Source organism: Petromyzon marinus, chromosome 50 (assembly GCF_048934315.1).
Source record: "Petromyzon marinus isolate PM22_M1 ecotype Great Lakes invasive population chromosome 50, UKy_Petmar_22M1.pri1.0, whole genome shotgun sequence".
Taxonomy (NCBI): domain Eukaryota; kingdom Metazoa; phylum Chordata; class Hyperoartia; order Petromyzontiformes; family Petromyzontidae; genus Petromyzon; species Petromyzon marinus.
The window spans coordinates 10,715,061-10,733,488 of NC_133716.1; the positions used below are offsets into that span (position 1 = coordinate 10,715,061).

General features: G+C 48.9%; 1 protein-coding gene and 1 long non-coding RNA gene across 14 annotated transcripts in view; one reads left to right on the forward strand and one right to left on the reverse strand.

Moving 5' to 3' along the window:
• LOC116953091 (guanine nucleotide exchange factor VAV2-like) overlaps window positions 1–18,428 on the reverse strand; it is a 232,420-nt gene that overhangs the window by 52,757 nt on the left and 161,235 nt on the right. For all 13 annotated transcript variants that reach the window (XM_032972920.2, XM_076074863.1, XM_032972932.2 and 10 more), the window contains one exon: window positions 2,576–2,675. In XM_032972920.2, coding sequence (XP_032828811.1) covers window positions 2,576–2,675 — 100 coding nt within the window. The remainder of the gene's footprint in view (window positions 1–2,575; window positions 2,676–18,428) is intronic.
• LOC142931202 (uncharacterized) lies at window positions 4,911–9,792 on the forward strand. Its single transcript, XR_012947193.1, has 3 exons — window positions 4,911–5,096; window positions 6,647–6,698; window positions 8,332–9,792. It is a non-coding gene; the product is annotated as an uncharacterized LOC142931202 (long non-coding RNA).

The following is an 18,428-nucleotide window of genomic DNA, read 5'->3' on the forward strand; positions in this document are numbered from 1 at the left end:
CTAAACTAAAACTATCAACTATTTTTATTTTACCGGGTAAGGCCCAACGAACTATATAAGCTCTTTTTCAGAAGTGACCTGGCCACAAATGATAGCCCAACGAAGTGGCTTATAGTGTGCAAAGGTATAGCACGCAAATACTCTAAACGCATGTTGATTATAAGTGTGAAGTGAAAGACCCGGAGGACCCAGAGAACATCCATTTGACCACGAGGAGAGAGACATACAATCTCCAAATATACAGGAGGTGTTAGGGTCGGGATCGAACCCTCAACCTCCTGAATACCAGGCGAGGTAGTCAACATCTCGGCACCACGGCGCCCCCACAACTCGCCAATGGAAGGGAAAAGGGCTCTTGACAGCTCCGTCGAGTGGGGGCCATTCCCTCTGCAGTGGCATCGGCAAGCAATCGCGGGGGCTGCACTTTCACTCTCACCTTGACGTTTCCCTTCACGAGATCATTCACGACGTGACCCTATCCACCACTTCACGACACACTGTACCAGTGCCACCTTGGAAGCACCCACATGCTGCCTTTGCACGGCTGTGATGTCACTCTACACAGGAATTGCCAGGAGAGTTCCTAGCCAGCGGTCGATCCCGACAACAAAACGGCGGGCCAAAATTAAGAATCCGCCGGAGAGAGAGAGAGAGAGTACGTCGACCAAGGAGACGGAGTGCTGAAATCAGCTACGTGCAGGTAACCTTGTGAAGGCAGAGCGTGTGTGTGAATTTGGGGAGCGGAGGTACAGTAGTTAGCGCGCTGCGCTATGAACCCGGCGGCCCAAATTAAATTCCTCCTCACGGCCAACAGCAGTGACGATTATCTTAACCGGTCTTGGCCCTCCCCTAAGTCGACTCGGCCTCAAATGAGTACCTGGTGCGGTGTCTAAACATCGCCACTGGGGAGACAAAGTTCGGTCGGGCGTGGTGCTCGCCCACCCACCCCCTCGTGTACCGTTCCGGCCTTCATAGGTGCTCGCTAACAGCACTTGCCCCTACAGTCTGTTAAGGCGACACGGGGGGGGGGATCTTTGTCTTCGAATGCATCGTGCTTGGCGGCAGCCCAGGCATTATGCATCTCCACACACAGCAGCAGCCAGCTAGTGGAAGAGGGAGAGGTTAATGCTGCCAGGTAATTGCAATGAATAAAACACGACGGGCCATAAAGGGGAGCACCGCTCGGTCAATAGCGCGGGCTGGGCGCGAGCACGCCGGGGAAAAGGACATCGCAAAAAACGCCCCACAACGTGCACACGCAGCTATTCCGATCGAGCATCCCGAGTCAACGTACGTACGTACGTTGTATGTACGTATGCTGAACTTCGATCACACCGTACGCAGCCGACCGTGCTAATCGGAGGTGCAAGGGGCAACTGCTGCCACGGGGCAATGGCTCGCACGCCGGATTTGCAATCCAGAGGTCGCGGCAGATGGACACAAAAAGAGCGGTGCAAGTCCCTTCAATGCCTCCCCACCGCTTCTGAGTCGCCCGGCTGTGGTGCAAATTGGTGACGTCGCAGTTGGTCGATGGGCTCGCTCGTGCGTGATGGTGTAAAGTGTTGGGTGGTCCCACCTGAAGGAGTAGGCCAAATATCCCCTCGTGTAAAATCCACCAGCAGCGGTGTGAGCGAGTAATTGCTCGCTCACACCGCATTTTCACCTATCTTGAGTCAAACGCATTTGTGTTCTCTTACCTGCAAAAGGCCATTCCAGTCAAATGAATGATACACACATACCTATCGGGGTGGAGCAGTGGCGCAATGGTTAGCACACTGCGCTATGAACCAAGCGACCAAAGTTCATTTCTCGGCAATGGCTAAGGCCAGTGATGACGAAGCTTAATGGGCTCATGACGAGATGATATTAACAAGTCTGAATGAATACAAAGATAATTCAGGAACATTATTACAGACTTCGTGGCATTCAGAGAGTCCAAAAACGATCATTGGACATATATATGTAAAAATATCTACCGAGCTTGAGCGAGTCTGGTAATATTGTGCTCCCTTCACACTCACACGTGAAGTCTACAGATGAAGACGTGGCTAAAACTCCACAGATTACCGGTGACTAAACAAAGACTACGAGCAAAGAGAAAAATGTTGACACCGGCTCTGGTGGTGTCAATATACTGGGGTCATGGTACAGGGTGCTAATTGGTACAGCGCCACTCTAAAGACAGAAACAAAGATCCCCCCCCCCGTATAGCCTTCACAAAATGTTCGGGCAAGTGCTGTTAGCGAGCAGCACCTATGAAGGCCGGCACGGCACACAAGGGGTGTGGGTGGCCAACACCACACGCGGCCGCCTTTGTCTCCCCAGTGGCGATGTTTACACATCGCACCGGGTACTAATTTGAGGCTGAGTCGACCTAGGGGAGGCATAGGACCGGTTCAGATAATCGTCACCGGTGTTTGCTCGCCGTGAGCGGGAAATGTAACTCGGATCGCCGGGTTCGTAGCGGCAGCGTGGCGCTCACCACTACACCAGCGCCCCCCGTACAGCGTCCACTCCCCACGCACGTGAAATGCGTGTTCACGTGTCCACGCGTGCACAAACCGGGGGAACGTACGTCGAGCTTGTTCTTGAAATCTTCCCGCGTCTGCAGCAGCCGGTTGATGCACGTGTGGGCTCCCTCCAGCTGACTGCAGTACCTGCCGTAAATGAGCAGCCTGCACACGCACAACGACCAGCGCGGCGAGGTATGGTCAGAAACAGCGAGCGTGCCGACACGGCAGCCGCGTGCCTAGATAGCAACACGCAAAGGTGTGCTCCGGGCGAACGACACAAACACATGACCCCCCCCCCCCCCCCCACATTGCATGTGCAACGCTCTCAATGCATCGCCTGCTCCGCAGCTCCAAAGAGAGTTGAAAGTGTGACCAGTCCCCCATCAGTCAGCGGCGAAACAAAGAGACGACTGCAGGCCAGTTTCGTTGTCATTAGGACTCATCAGTTACGGCCGAAGTGGTCAATTTTCACCGTCGCCGTGCGCCTCCTGAAGCCCAGGTCATGAGAGGGCCTGCAGCCAGCGATTTCCAGTTGTCATGGATTTTCTCAACACTTACGGAAGGTTGCAATTGAATCATATCGTCACACTGCTCCACTTTCGAATTCCCTCGTCGCTTTTGTAAAAAGCTTGATAAACCTTGCTCGATACAATAAGCACATTTATTGCACCTTGAACAGCGTCGTACACGCTGCATGTGGCTTTGGCATTTTGTGCCTTCGGGTGCGGTGCTCATTAATCGTGACTTGAAAAATAACACGGGGTGTGTTTGTATACAGCATGTGACACATGCGCAGACAGGCGGAGTTGAACGATTAACCAGCATTGCAAATTGACGCATTTTTACGCTTTGATCGAGTCACCGTTCCTCCGTTGTGATGGGTGCAGCGCCACTGGTGGCTGCAAGGGGCTCGTGCGATGAATCCATTACCGACGCACGTATCCAGAGTGTCATTATTCATTTTGATTGGTGAACGAATGAAATTGTCATACAACTTCTTGACACACACACACACACAAAATGAATGAATTAATTAGAAATCCTGTCGTCAATCAAAAACCCCGCAGCTTAAATTATCGCAAAGGGTGTTTCTTTTTTTCCCGGTTCGAGCAAACAACTGGAGGCAATCATCTTTCTTTTTTTTTGGGGGGGGGGGGGGAGTTCCTAAGCCAGTGCTCGGAATTCCCAATAACCAAATCGAGGACAGTGTGTCTATAGGCCCACCACTGTTGACTTCTTACAAACCGGGGAGAGACGGTGGGCTGAGGAGTCAACGCCCCCAAACAAGATTTGAACTCGCGCGCTTCCAGCCGAGAGTCGCGGGCGCCATCCCCGGCGCCGATTGAATACGAATGCCCAAATGGGCGCTCGACACGAACATTCCGCGCTCATGTCCCCCCACGGTGAATATTTCTGGCTTCGTTATCAGACCGAATCGAGAGACCGTATGCGGCACATTACAGAGGTGATGAAAAATCCTCGCCGACCATTACTTTTAACTCCCCCGCCCGCCATCACGAAAAGCAATCTTGCACCGGCGCTATGAAATGGGAGTGCCAGTACGTTTTGCGTTCGGGCTCCTCTCAAAAGTAACCGAGATGTTTGTGGGGGGGGCAAGGGGGGGGGGGGCGGAAATGCATTGAAGCAAAACAGTTCATTAACGGGACATCGGCGCCCGTGCAAGCAGCCCTCATTAACGGGGCCTTGTTCGTCTCATCGAGGCCACGACGATTATTTTCTAATGCTCTATTTTATACTGACTGTTGACAGGCAACTGAGCAGGCAACTGGGCCACCGCCTCTGGCTGGGAAGGCCATTTTCTCTGGATATAACGTAAATAGCTTTTTTGTATTTCTTCGCCGGGATACAGGGGATGATGGGAGGAATGCCTGCAGCCCGGCGAAAGGCTCAACATGGACAATGTACCGCCCGGTGTCAATCCACTGCTGGATGAAGGCCTCCCCATGCCGTGTCGGTTATGGGGGTTGTTGAAACCGTACTTCGCATCAGGCCAGTCAGCGAGGGTTGGTGAAGTGGGGGGGGGGACCCAATGGAAGGTTCGGATATCCCTCGCCACTGATGATAGCCGTGACCAGGAATCAAAATTAGACTTCGGTCGCTCAAGTCTGTGCTCGCAAACCCGCACTGACAAGCAATGGTGAAGTATGGTCAAATAGTCCCCCCCCCCCACCCCGCGCGACCCACACGGCGTGGGGGAGGCCCTCGTTCGGCAGTGAAATGACACAAAGGCTTCTTTGTGTGTGCGTGCGGTAACCACTGTGTGCGACTGCTGCCCTGATAGTGAAGACATGATTTCAGGCTGATTGTCATGTAAATACACGTGCACGAACAACGCGATCCGTTACACGTTTCTTGTTTTCCCTTCCCCCATTCCCCTCGTGCCCGTTTCGCCTCGACGAGGCTCGCAGCGGATGCGCTAATTTATATTCGTTTCGTTTCTCTCCCGTTCTCCGGAGGTAGCCGTGGACTGGCACAATGTGGAAGCGCCAGGTGCCCAAGGGGAGCGAGCCAGCTGCGCCAGAAACCCAGGCCTCGACCGCCGCGCCGAGCCAAGGTCAGGAGGTAAAGTGAGGTTATCCACAGTGTTTCACGAGCAGCGCTGCTTCGGGGCCATCCATTGAGTAGGTACGCAAAAATCTGTCAAAACTTGACGCCTCCCCCCCTCCCTGTACGCACGCGGACTTTTTACACCCCACCCCCACCTGCGTACGTACGCCTGATGCACCCCCCACCCCGCCCCCGAATCCTATAGAACGGCCGATGTTTAATCCACGCAGAAACGATCAAGGATTAATAATATTAACGTGTTTAAGCAAACAAATAGTCCACCGCCGGACCATCTAACTCATTTGAAGGCCAATGTAGACAAATTATTATCGAGGCTTCAACCCCCCCCCCCGCCGCATTTACTAAGCGTATGCACATTGTCAGTAGACCCCCCATACTCAAGCGAACGCATTTGGGTTAACCCCCCTCCATGCATACGTACCCAATGGATGGCCCCTTACTGCAGACGTACCGCGCAAAGACATATACCCCGCGTGCAGCATCTAACAGATCGGCCAAGTGCCGTCAGCGCGAGCACGCGTGAAAGCGAGCACGCCGCCACTCAAGGGGGTGGTGGTGATCAGCACCAAGCCCAGCCGCCTTTGTCGCCCCAGTGCCGCGAGTGCTCACTGAAGGCCAAGTTGACCAGGGGAGGCCCGGGAGCGGACCAGATATTCATCGCCGATGTTGGCCGTGAGCCAGGAATCGTCCGGTTCCAAGCGAAGTCTACTAACCACTGCCCTACCGTTCCTCCCACGTAACATACATACACGTGCACACATGAACACAAGCGACAGTCAGAATACACACGTGTATATATACAGCCTTTTGTCGATACAATACTGGGTGAGGGCCTCCCCACACCACAGAGCAGCAACTGCCGACAATGCGCTACTCCCAAAAGGGATTTGAGCTCTCACATTTGGTGTACTGCCAGAGAGAGCACATCTGAGCTGGATTTTATATTTTAAAATTATATAAAGACTTAGAAATAGAGATATAAGCCTTAGCTTTAAAATACTGACGAGAGATGTATGTATTCTATAGATTTTTATGTAAAGCAAACGCCTGATATTTCACTATTTCCAGTCTACGTGTCATATTTAAGAACAGTTTAGGAATTGGTGTACTTGCAATTCATGACTGTTACTCGGTTTATTGGCTATCGTTGATGGGTAATCTTAACTTAAGTTAAAGTTTCAGTAGCAATTAATCTGTTAAATAGTTACATTATAACAAGTAAAGCTCACCGTAACACCCTTGAAACTTTACTCTGGTTCGTATTTTCACTAAAGGTTTGACAGGCTCCTCAAATCAAATATGCATACGACATCGAAGAGTTTCACTCTTAGCGAGCGAAACAAATGGCTGTATCCGGCGCTAATGGCACGTAGTTCACTTTGGTCTAAAAAGTAAAAGCATTGACTCTTAAAGCTAACTTTGCCATCGAAATTAACCCTGCGTGCAGAGGGCGGGTTTAACACTAAGCCGCAATGCACAATCTCCGGGTTATGACAATTCCGTTTGGCGGATCGGTTTAATCGCGTGACCGCTCTGTCTTGTAGGCACCCCGGTTTCCACCAGAGGAATGTGGAATTCTCCCATCACACGACTCGGGTGAATATTAATACCACGCCCCACAGCTTGTCGCAGCAGGGGGACGGCCTTTGGTTTTCGCAACGACATCGCAGAATATGTTTGGAGTAACTTGCTGATGACATCAAAACACACACTCTCACAAACTGGACGTGGCAGCAACCGGCACGAGGACTTAGTGTGAAGTTGCTTTAACAGATCCTGCCCTAAGTAGTACACGCGATTATACTTAATGAATGAAGCGAAAGGAGAAGTCATGCTGCAGCGTTATTCACGCACGTAACCTACATCCGGTAATTATAATAAAATTACGTTCGCAAAAGACACCTTTGTTCCATTGTTGCATTTTAATGTTACATTTTATTTCAACGTGCAATTTTATCGGGAGACTGTGTGTTGTTTTTTTTTACATTATGAGACCTCCTTTGCCAGAAACAAGATATAGGAATAAGTTTTACCCTTTTAACTGGCACAAAAACTGACACCTTTATTCAAGGCATCATGTTTGCAATAACCACAACAAAATGCATTTTGACTGCTTGTGTTGTGGTTATTGCAAACATGATGCCTTGAATAAAGGTGTCAGTTTTTGTGCCAGTTAAAAGGGTAAAACTTATTCCTATATCTTGTTTCTGGCAAAGGAGGTCTCATAATGTAAAAAAAACAACACACAGTCTCCCGATAAAATTGCACGTTGAAATAAAATGTAACATTAAAATGCAACAATGGAACAAAGGTGTCTTTTGCGAACGTAATTTTATTATAAAAAACAAAATGCATTTTGACTGCTTGTGTTGTGGTTATTGCAAACATGATGCCTTGAATAAAGGTGTCAGTTTTTGTGCCAGTTAAAAGGGTAAAACCTATTCCTATATCTTGTTTCTGGCAAAGGAGATCTCATAATGTAAATGCTCACCCCGAGCTCTCAATACTCTGATAGTGCGCTGTTTTTGAGTTGTACGCCTTTTGGCGTCTTCTGGTCCAACACCAATGGAGACTAGGCTCTAAGAAAAGCTGTCTCGGGTGTGGACCAATCAAATTCAAGGACAGTGCATATTATTGTAAGAGTTGTCTTTTTTGTTTGCATTTTGACTGCTTGTGTTGTGGTTATTGCAAACATGATGCCTTGAATAAAGGTGTCAGTTTTTGTGCCAGTTAAAAGGGTAAAACCGATTCCTATACTGTGTGTTGTTGTCTTAGTGTAGTCTGGGACTATTCTTGCTGTTGTTTTTCGGCAAGCTTAGGAATTGGTGTACTTGCAATTTGTTATTATTTTTAGTGATTTGCTTTAATTTACTGTTGTAACTTTTTGACCCACCCCTTCCTGGGCATCTGTGAAAAAGAGCTTCATAGCTCATCGGATTTCTCCAGGAAAAATTCTGATTCTGATCAGCATTGGTCCAGTTACATCGGCGACGTCTTGATTCTCTTCGCCTACTCAAATCAAACAGCCACATACGTTGCTAATTGTGAAATGTTCGCGTGAGGGCACCTAAGTCAATTTCCCCAACCCTCCACCCTACATTACCTAGGTCAGCCAATCAGTGAATTCAGTCAATCCTATTACATACGGATATGGCCAATGTCCATTGTTCTTCCTCGGTGCACGGCAGACTCTAATCACATGAATGAATTCTCTTTCGTCTCGTTACAGTCGAGTCACACGCTTGGGTCTCTCGTGGCCAGCAGTCCTCGCCATCGGCACGCTTGATGAAATTTGTCCACTCACAGTCATCGGTGACTCAAATAACATTTTAAAAAATATATCCGCATTGATGATTATTTTCCTAACTACATCCATTAACAAAATTAAAACGTTTATTGTAATTTCTATATTGTATCTTTGAGCAGCCCTGGCAGAGCGATAGAGCGAACGTAGCGAACGTAGCAAACAGGCCGAAAAGTTCACACGAGGGAGAGAAAAACAAAAATAGTGAAACAAAATCAAGCAAAGCAAAATAACGTACAAAAAAGCAGAGAGGCATGTTTTATCAGTAGCTGTGCACCAGCGGGCTCTGGGAAAATGTGCCCCACCACCAGCTCAATAGGTGGAGATGCTTGACAAATGAATCACAGGCCAGTTAATTATCTGAGCCCTCTCGACAAACAGCCGCAGAGCCGCTCGCCACTCCATCACCAGCCTCCGCCTCACAAATTGGATTCAAAGGACAATTCATCTTTTGGGCCATGCCTCTGTCTCCCTCACACAGCCCTCCGTCTCTTGCCCGCTTTCGCTAGATAACGCTTTTTTTTATCCCACCCCCCCCCCCCCCCCCGTGCAAAAAAATATAAAAGCCGCTGCGGGTCAGACGCGGTGTTTCATTAAAGCCCTCCTCCAAAGATGTCCACGGCGCCGAAGTTAAAATCCTGAAGTCGATTTTTGCGCATTGATATGTAGCAATGGGCGGGCACTCATGAAAATTAATTGTTTAAATTAGGCAAGAGGTGCCGGGCAAGAGGCTTTGTACACATATAATGAAAGGGATATTTCTCCGTGCAGATTAAGTGCCTTCATTGTACAAGACGATGAGCACTGTGCCCATCAGAAATGTGCAAGAAAAACCCACCCACATTATATATTCTGCTCATCACTATTCTACATTTAATAATAAATGTATCCTACTTTACAGCCCTTCATCCAATTTGCCATTAGATAAAGGAGTCCTCAAGGTGTGTCGGTCTTGGGGTGTTTTTAACCATACTTCACCACGCTAGTCAGTGTGTGCTGATGACTGGCGGGGAGGATCCAAGACCGATTCAGATTTTACCGTCGTTAGTCGTGACCGGGAATCGAACTCAGGTTTCCAGGTCCGTAGCGTGATGTGCTAACCCACTGCCCACCGCTTCTCCCCGTTCTCAATTAAAATATAATTTTAAAAAATATTTAAGCAGGACAAAGCCAAGAGTATCCTCAATACAAGTGGGCCAAACGACCATTGGGACATGGTTTATTACCATAAAATTAGCATTCACCTTCCCTGGTCGACAAAATCTGAACCTCCAATTATCTCTATTAAAGCACCGCGAACACAGGGAGGCTTTTAATTTCAAGTGCTGGTCGGACAAATTGACGCACGGCTTGTAAAGTGACATTGGCACACAAAAAATAAAATGAATCAGTGCTGTTATTTATTTACTCGCTTTTACAATTCGCTTTCAAGATGTTCGGCGTTCTGAAATTTGCCGTAACCTTGGACGGCGCTGGAGGCCATGCCGCGATCATGTGACACCGTGTCGACAATAACATTTCCGACGAACGGAGCACGTGTGGCACGCTTCATAAATTGTGCACGTTAAGGCCACCTAGTGTGCCACCCACTGGACCCGCTGATGTTCTCAAAGGACTTATGGTCTGTCATGGGAGCTCGCGCGAGCGCGTACGTGCCCATGCATATGCACACGACACAAAGACAAAGATTCCCCCCCACCCCTAATAATTTTCAACAGAGTGTCGGGGCAAGTGCTGTTAGCGAGCACCTATGGAGGACAACACCGCACACTGGCCGCCACTTTTATCTCCCCAGTGCTGATGTGTTACACACTGCCTCATTTAAGGCTGAGTCAATCTTGGGGAGGCCCAGGACCGGTTCAGGTATTTGTCACTGGTGTTGGCCGTGAGCAGAAATCAAACTTGGGTCATCGGGTTCATCGCGCCATGCACTAACCGCTACACTGCAGCTCCCCACACAACCGCATAAAATACACGCACACACACAAAAATACCCATAAATACATAAAGACAGATATATAGACGCATAAAGATACACACAAATGCATGCATGCATACACACACGTTCAGATTGGATGTGCGCGTGTGTATCCATATGATACAGATGCATACATACACATAAATACAGACAGGTATAGAGACATAACGATAAGCACCAGTCCATGCAAATACACTCATACAGACACACAAAGACAAAGATCCCCCATATAGCCTTAACAGACTATAGGGGCAAGTGCTGTTAGCGAGCACCTATGAAGGCTGGAACGGTACACGAGGGGGTGGGTGGCCAGCACCACGCCTTGCCACCTTTGTCTCCCCAGTGGCGATGTTTAAACGTTGTGCCAGGTACTCATTTGAGGCAGAGTCGACCTATGGGAGGCCCAGGATTGATTCAGATAATCATCACTGGTGTTGGCCGTGAGTGGGAATCGATCTCGGGTCGACGGGTTCGTAGCGCAGTGCACTAACCACTCTGACCCACATACATACATACAAAGACAAATATCCCCCATATAGCCTTGGCAGACTTTTGGGGAAAGTGCTGCGAGCGATGACCTATGAAAGCTGGCATACAGACACACATATACAAGCACACACGAACACAGATGCATGCACATTGTGACTTAACACGGACACGCACACAATCACACAGCCCAATTTGGTGGTACCCCAAAGTAGCATATGCTGCTTCATTAACCTTTCAACCTTCACCATTTACTTCCTGGCCACACCGCATCGATTACGGCTAAATCCTATGGGATTTCTATTGAATGCCCGATATGGATTCCACGGGAATTTGATTCTCCCTGTAGGCTCCTATAGGATTCATTCAGGATTATCCCGGATGTCTGTTTCAATTTCTCCGCGTTATCGCGCACATCGATGTGGCACTACTCAGTCTTTTTCCGTGCGACATCATGTTTCCGTAGTGTAATGGTTAGGACACTGGACTTGCAAACCTGGAGGTAGCCCGGTTCGATTCCACCTCCCGGTGCGGCAGTTAAAACAACCGGAGCGAGCTCATTAAATTCCCCTCACCACCGCCCCTCTCTCTCTACCCGGCAGCATAAATGGGTACAGAACAATTAATCCCCCCCATCTCTTTCTTCCGACCTCTAACAGAGCTTTCTAGAGCTTTCTAGAGCTCACCTCGATGAAAAGCACTTCCGCCGGCAGTGGTGTAAGAAAGCCGTTGGAGGGCTGCACCTTTGCCTTCTCCCTTATTATCGCGCCGGAAATCGATTGGGCCATGCGTGGCGCTGGATCGCTTGCCCGGGTTTGCACGCAACCGTTATCGGCATTTTAAAAAAAAGGTCTAAGCCACGAGCAGGGTCAGAGGGCAAAAAAACCTGTGGGATTCTGCGGAGACGAGAGAACAGAGCGAGCGCCTCATCGTGTCAAGGACAACTCAAATGTTCGGAGCATGTGTCTGGCAGAACACAATGTACCCAAAAGCCTCGTTCGTGTACCCCCCCCCAAAAAAAAATATATGATACACAAAGCAATCGCCTAAATAACCCAGGCAGGAATTTGACAAGAATGAGTTTTTGAGCCTCAAGTATTTCCAAGTGGAACAGGGAATATGTTACATATCAATGTGTGTGCCGGGCCTGATTATCACCGGACGTTTTCCGCAACACTGTCACGAGGGTATATCGGCATAAGGCACTGCCACGAGAGGACAAGGTATGTCTATCCACGATAATTATCTGTGTGATAGTACCCCTGTATCCCTACGCACTGCCGCAGTATCACGGGGAAACAATCAAGATGGATTTTGGCAAAGCTAAATCAATTCCCGTGGCAGTGCTCTGGACTGTTCTGGCTCAAATTGAGCTCCGTGTGTGTGTACTCGTGTGTGTGTGTGTACTCGTGTGTGTGTGCCTGGGCTCTGGGTTGTTCTTCGTGCTTTTGGCGTACCTGACCCTCTGCTCACGATCATTAAGGACCTTCATGATGGTTAGCGGGCCCGGGTAAAACTACGTGGCCGAGAGTCCAAGCCATTCCCTGTACACCTCAAGTTTCAAGTTTCATTTATTAGGTATAGCCCTGTGAGCCATGCGACAGAGATGTCCTCTGGCTCCCACATTATTTAACATCTATTTTGACAACGTAGTTTGTGAAGCCTTCAATAGCTGTACCGGGGAATCTCCATATGGTACAGATATAATGGGAGGCTGATCGATGCCTGGGTGCGGTCAAGGGATGGCTCCCTATTGCTCAACCACGTTATGTATGCTGATGATTTGGTAATAGCTGCTCATTCAGAGGAGTTGGAGACGCTGCTGCTGAGACTGGAGCATGCCACTAAGAGATGGGGCCTTACCATCAGCCCCACCAAAACAAAGCACCTGCCTGGGTATTTTGTACCATCGGACACTCCACCCCCACAACTCCCAATCGGTGATGGGAAAGTTGTGGAGAGAGTGGAGAGTTTCCCATACCTGGGCAGTGTGCTTATGACCGGCTCCAGTTTAACAGCAGAGGTCTCACTCCGAATCAGTCGAGCAGCAATATCTTTTCATCGGTTGCGTAACGCTGTGTGGAAGCTACCTGGTCTGTCGCTCTGCACTAAGCTTCAGGTCTTCTCGGCCACGGTCGTTCCCTCCCTTCTCTATGCTTGCGAAACGTGGACCCCCCTAATGGAACATCTTCGCCGGATAGAAACATTTAGGCTGGCCTGCCTACGATCCATCCTGGGTTTAACCAGACTGGATTGTGTGAGGAGCTCACAAATCCTTGAAAGATCTGGGCAAGGTCCCGTCGGCGAGCTCCTCCGGCGGGCAAGGCTGCGATGGCTGGGTCATGTAGCCCGCATGCCCAGCCACTGCATGCCGTAACAGCTTTTGTTCGGCTGGATCGAGGGGGTTAAACGGGCGCGGCACGGGCTAGAGAAGAGATGGAGTGACGTGGTACAGGAGGACGTGGAGCTGAGTGGACTTGCCGATGACTGGTACCAGCGGTGTCAAGATCGGCCTCTGTGGAGGAGGCTCGTGAATGACGCTACTGGGCAGTTGGAGGTAGTCGCCCTCCAACAACAACGGAGGGCGGAGGAGCGACGCTCACAACAACGAGCGGAACGCCGGGTGGCTAAAGCACAGCAGGTTGGCACAGTAGGGGGCACAGGTGGTGCATCAGCCAGTCATCTCAGTCAGTCGACCCGTGGCATCTGCTGGGTCTGCCCCGTGACCTCCTGCCAGCGAGCGTTCGACACTTCACGTGGCCTCAAGATGTTCTGTGTTCAAATTTTGTTTGTTGCGGTTGCACCCGACTTAAGAGCCGCATGGCTCACAGGGCTATACCTAATAAATGAAACTTGAAACTTGAAACATGGCCTGGCACAAGCGTCGTAGTGACGTCACCACCACTTAGTGGCAAATGGCGGTTGTTGTACTCGTGTGTGTGTACTCGTGTGTGTGTACTCATGTATGTACTCTGTGTGTGTGTACTCATGTGTGTACTCTGTGTGTGTGTACTCGTGTGTGTGTGTACTCATGTGTGTACTCTGTGTGTGTACTCATGTGTGTACTCATGTGTGTGTACTCGTGTGTGTGTGCTCGTGTGTGTGTGTACTCGTGTGTGTGTACTCGTGTGTGTATGTACTCGTGTGTGTACTCGTATGTGTGTGTACTCGTGTGTGTGTGTGTACTCTGTGTGTGTGTGTACTCTGCGTGTGTGTGTACTCGTGTGTGTGTATTCGTGTGTGTGTGTGTACTTGTGTGTGTGTGTACTCGTGTATGTGTGTGTATGTACTTGTGTGTGTGTGTGTGTACTTGTGTGTGTGTACTCGTGTATGTGTGTGTGTACTCGTGTATGTGTGTGTGTACTCGTGTGTGTGTGTACCTGTATGTGTGCACTCGTGTGTGTGTGTGTACTCGTGTGTGTGTGTGTGTGCTCGTGTGTGTGTGTGTGTAGTCGTGTGTGTGTGTACTCGTGTGTGTGTGTGCTCATGTGTGTGTGTACGTGTGTGTAGTCACAACAGCGAGCGGAGCGCCGGGTGGCTAAAGCACAGCAGGTTGGCACAGTAGGGGGCACAGGTGGTGCATCAGCCAGTCACCTCAGTCAATCGACCCGTGGCACCTGGGTCTGCCCCGTGACCTCCTGCCAGCGGGCGTTCGACACTTCACGTGGCCTCAGGGTGCACATAGCCTGGCACAAGCGTCGTGGTGACGTCACCGCCACTTAGTGGCGAATGGCGGTTGTTGTTGTAGTCGTGTGTGTGTGTGTGCTCGTGTGTGTGTGCTCGTGTGTGTGTGTACCTGTGTGTGTGTATGTGTGTGTAGTCGTGTGTGTGTGTGGGGAGCGATAGTGTAGCGGTTAGCGCTAAGCTGCGCTATGAACCTGGCGACCCGGGTTCGATTCCCGCTCACGGCCAACACCAGTGACGATTATCTGAACCGGTCCCGGGCCTCCCTTAGGTCGACTCAGCCTCAAATGAGTACCTGGTGTGGTGTGTAAACATTGCCACTGGGGAGACAAAGGCGGTCGGGCGTGGTGCTGGCCACCCACCCCCTCGTGTACCGTTCCGGCCTTCATAGGTGCTCGCTAACAGCACTTGCCCCTACAGTCTGTTAAGGCTATATGGGGGATCTTTGTTTGTAGTGTGTGCCCGACAAAGTGAACGTGACCGAAGGGATGGCGAGATTAAATCAGTCGCCCCCCCCCCACCCGGGGGGGGGGGGGGGCGACAAAATAATGAGCGATTGATCGATTGATCGATTGAGCTGGTGTGCAGATGCAAGGTGGATTGTTACAACACAGAGCGGTGAGATGGCAGCGGTTGTTTGGGGAGGCCTTCAGCCAGCAGTGGATTGACCATGGCTGCTGCTGATGATGATTATTTGTGTATTTACAAGTGAATGGAGGTAGAATGTGTTTTTTAGACGGGGATATTGAAAGTAATTATTATATAAACAATATCCACTGTTAATTAACATGTTTCTAATATTCATGTGGCTTAAAAAAAATAAAGCCTCAGAGAAGTGATTTTTTAAATTCATTTTTGCGGCATTTTTTCAAAAAAATTATTTTAATTGCACCATCATTATCGTGTAACGAGACGAATAATTAATTGCAAATCTTACAGAGCATGGCAATCTTTGTGCTGAGCAACGGCTGGAGAAGAGGAACCTTTATTATCTTCTACTGCGCACGTGGTATGTGAAACTTCTTTCACGCAGTACGTATCCAACCGTGCTATATGTACGTGTGTACACAGAAGGGCCTGCGCATTTTCCCACACATTTTCAAAATGGGATTGTTAAATATCGGTCACAGCCACATTTTTCATTCCCAGAGCCGGAATTTATTTTTTACCAAATAAAGTGCCGAATGTAATTAAACACGACGGAATTTTTATGTGCAGTCAACAGTGACGGCCTGAGACCATCAATTCACGATACTTGAGGCCAGTTTACTCAATGCTGGCTACGAGGTTCGGAACCACAGGTACTCGCGTCATCACTTTGACCTGGGAGTCACACAGCCACCACCTCAACATCAAAATAAACTATTCGTAATCTGAGCTAGAGTAACGCCACAGAGCAATACAATCTCAAGTTCAAACGAAGATGATTGCACGTATGTTGAACTTTTTTCGTAACCGTATGTAGCCAACCGTGCTAATCGGAGGTGCGGGAAAATCGACAAAATACAAATCTACAAAATAAATCCCTATACTTGTAAATGGTTTTGCACATTCCAACGAGAGGCCTCAAGAACCCCTCAGTGGACCTCTTCAGTAATCATGCATCTTCAAAACTGCAATGCTGCAGCACAAAAAAAATTGCCATAAGACACTCAAAAGCGCGGTAATCAGCCAGGCCGTGCAATGCAAAAGACAGCCAAGAATAATTGCAGAGAGATTGGTTTCATAGAATAGCCCTCAACTCCAGTCGTATCGCTGGAGGTGTCGCAACAACTGTTGACTAAACAATACAGGGGTTATCACAGAATTGTTTGATTCCATCTCCGTGTTTGTGAGATTGTAGGGTCAATGGCATAAACGGTTTAAATGTCATAGAGAAACCGGCGCGGATGGTATTGATTTTTTTGTAAACGTGACAACCATTTTTATAGTCGTCGAGACTTTTTTTTTAAATCCACCGAAAAAGAGGCCACTGATTTCGAACGCTGAGCCAGTGCATTTTTGGTGAGCAAATCGACAACCCCTGGCAACCGGTAGGATTTCCAGCCAAGCGTGTCAGCGGATAAGTTAACTGGGTACCTTGTAACTGGCTACCCCCTGTACTAATAAACTTAGCCTGCAACAAACAAATCTGTCAATGTTCCACGCTGGCTAATATCACGTACAAACCGTGCGTATCTTTACCATAAATAAGCAATGTACGTTGCCAACCCTTTGTCAATCCACTCCTAGGCGAGGGCCTCCGTGTGCCGTGTCGGTCCTGTCGGTTATTTGGTCCAAACTTAACATCGGGCAGTGGGGGTTGGATGAAGGCGGGGAGCATAGACGTGAGAGCGTAGAAGTACAGAGCAAGGAATAGCAATAGATATAGCCAGGGTGTTTCAGGAGAATCGCAATGCCTCAGGCATAACCAATTATGGCGACCGTAGCACAATTTACGCACATTCGGAATCAACACTACATCATTACTGTATACGACACAGGAGCATGGACAGAATGACCGCACTGCTTGTCAAAGCTCTATTTTTACAACTCGGGGCAGAGACTGAGATAACAATCATGGCTCACACACGCGTGTACACACGTACATATGTACATATATACGTTACAAAGAGCGTAGCGTGTCCGGCCATTAGTGTGACAATGGAGCTGCCTCACTTAATGGCCTGGCCTCTCTGGCTTGTTATTGTTCCACGCTGCACGCCGAGGGATTTTCTTATTCCCGCTTTTATTTCCAACGAGGTAATGCTCAGTGATCAGAATTGTACAAGATCCATTTGGCACGGGGGGAGGTGGGGGGGGAGTTTTTACAGCCAAACACGAGCCTAAGGCAAGGCACCAATAGACCTCACAAAATAGGTAATCACCCGCCATGATCTATCCACTGCTGAATGAAGGCCTCCCCAAGCCGTAGCCATCTCTCACGGTCCCACGATGCAACAATCCGTCTGGTACCTGAACACAATCTGATCTTGGATGTCTTCCCACCCCTCTTTAGCTGCCATTCCGTTATCAGTCTCCGCCATCGGCCATCACACCCCTTCCAACGTCGTGTCCTGCCCAAGCCCTTCTTGACAGTCAATATGGTGTCTGTAACTTGCGTTTGTTCCGTGATAAATAAACGTGCGAGTCAGTCTGTCTATGAATGTAATCCCAAAAATGAATCGCTCTGTGTGCTTCTTTGTGCACTTTTCAGCTTTTGCTCCGCGTGTCAAAGCATCGCTATGGCATACGGATAAAAATAATAAGAAAGTTTGTATTCAGTGCACATCCGCGGGCTATGATAGTGGATAAAAAAATACAATTGTCAAGGAACTCTTGGACGCAAAAAAGGTCTCCGATAATAAGCTGATATTCTGCATAACCAATTCAAATGCTAATTTCACATTTTCTAGAGGTGAAAACCTAAACACTCAATCCACCACTTTGCATTTGAACAGGCTCATAATGGCCATGTCAAAGCATGGCCATCATGACCCTGGGATTATGATTCTGAAATATTAGCAAGCACCCATGATGAAGCCAAGTTCCCAAGTGCAGACAGTTCACGGTCACCAGTGACCGCACATATTAAACCCATAACTTCAAACATGTTTTATAATACAGCACTATGGGTTCACGATTGAAATTGCGCTCAGGGACAGGAGGAGAAATGCACAGATTCCGAGAAACACATGCAAACTAGGGACCTCGGGATGACTGTTTTAAGAAACAGTGGGCTTTGGCGGATCGTGCCACTCGATTGGAGAATGGGGGCAGTGGTCAAGGCTCATGATGGAATGGCAGCCAACGGAGGGAAAACACGCTCGAGGGGACGTCGACTGTGAGAATGGGGCAATGGAATTAGCTCGTGTGTAGGAGCTAGATGGACTTT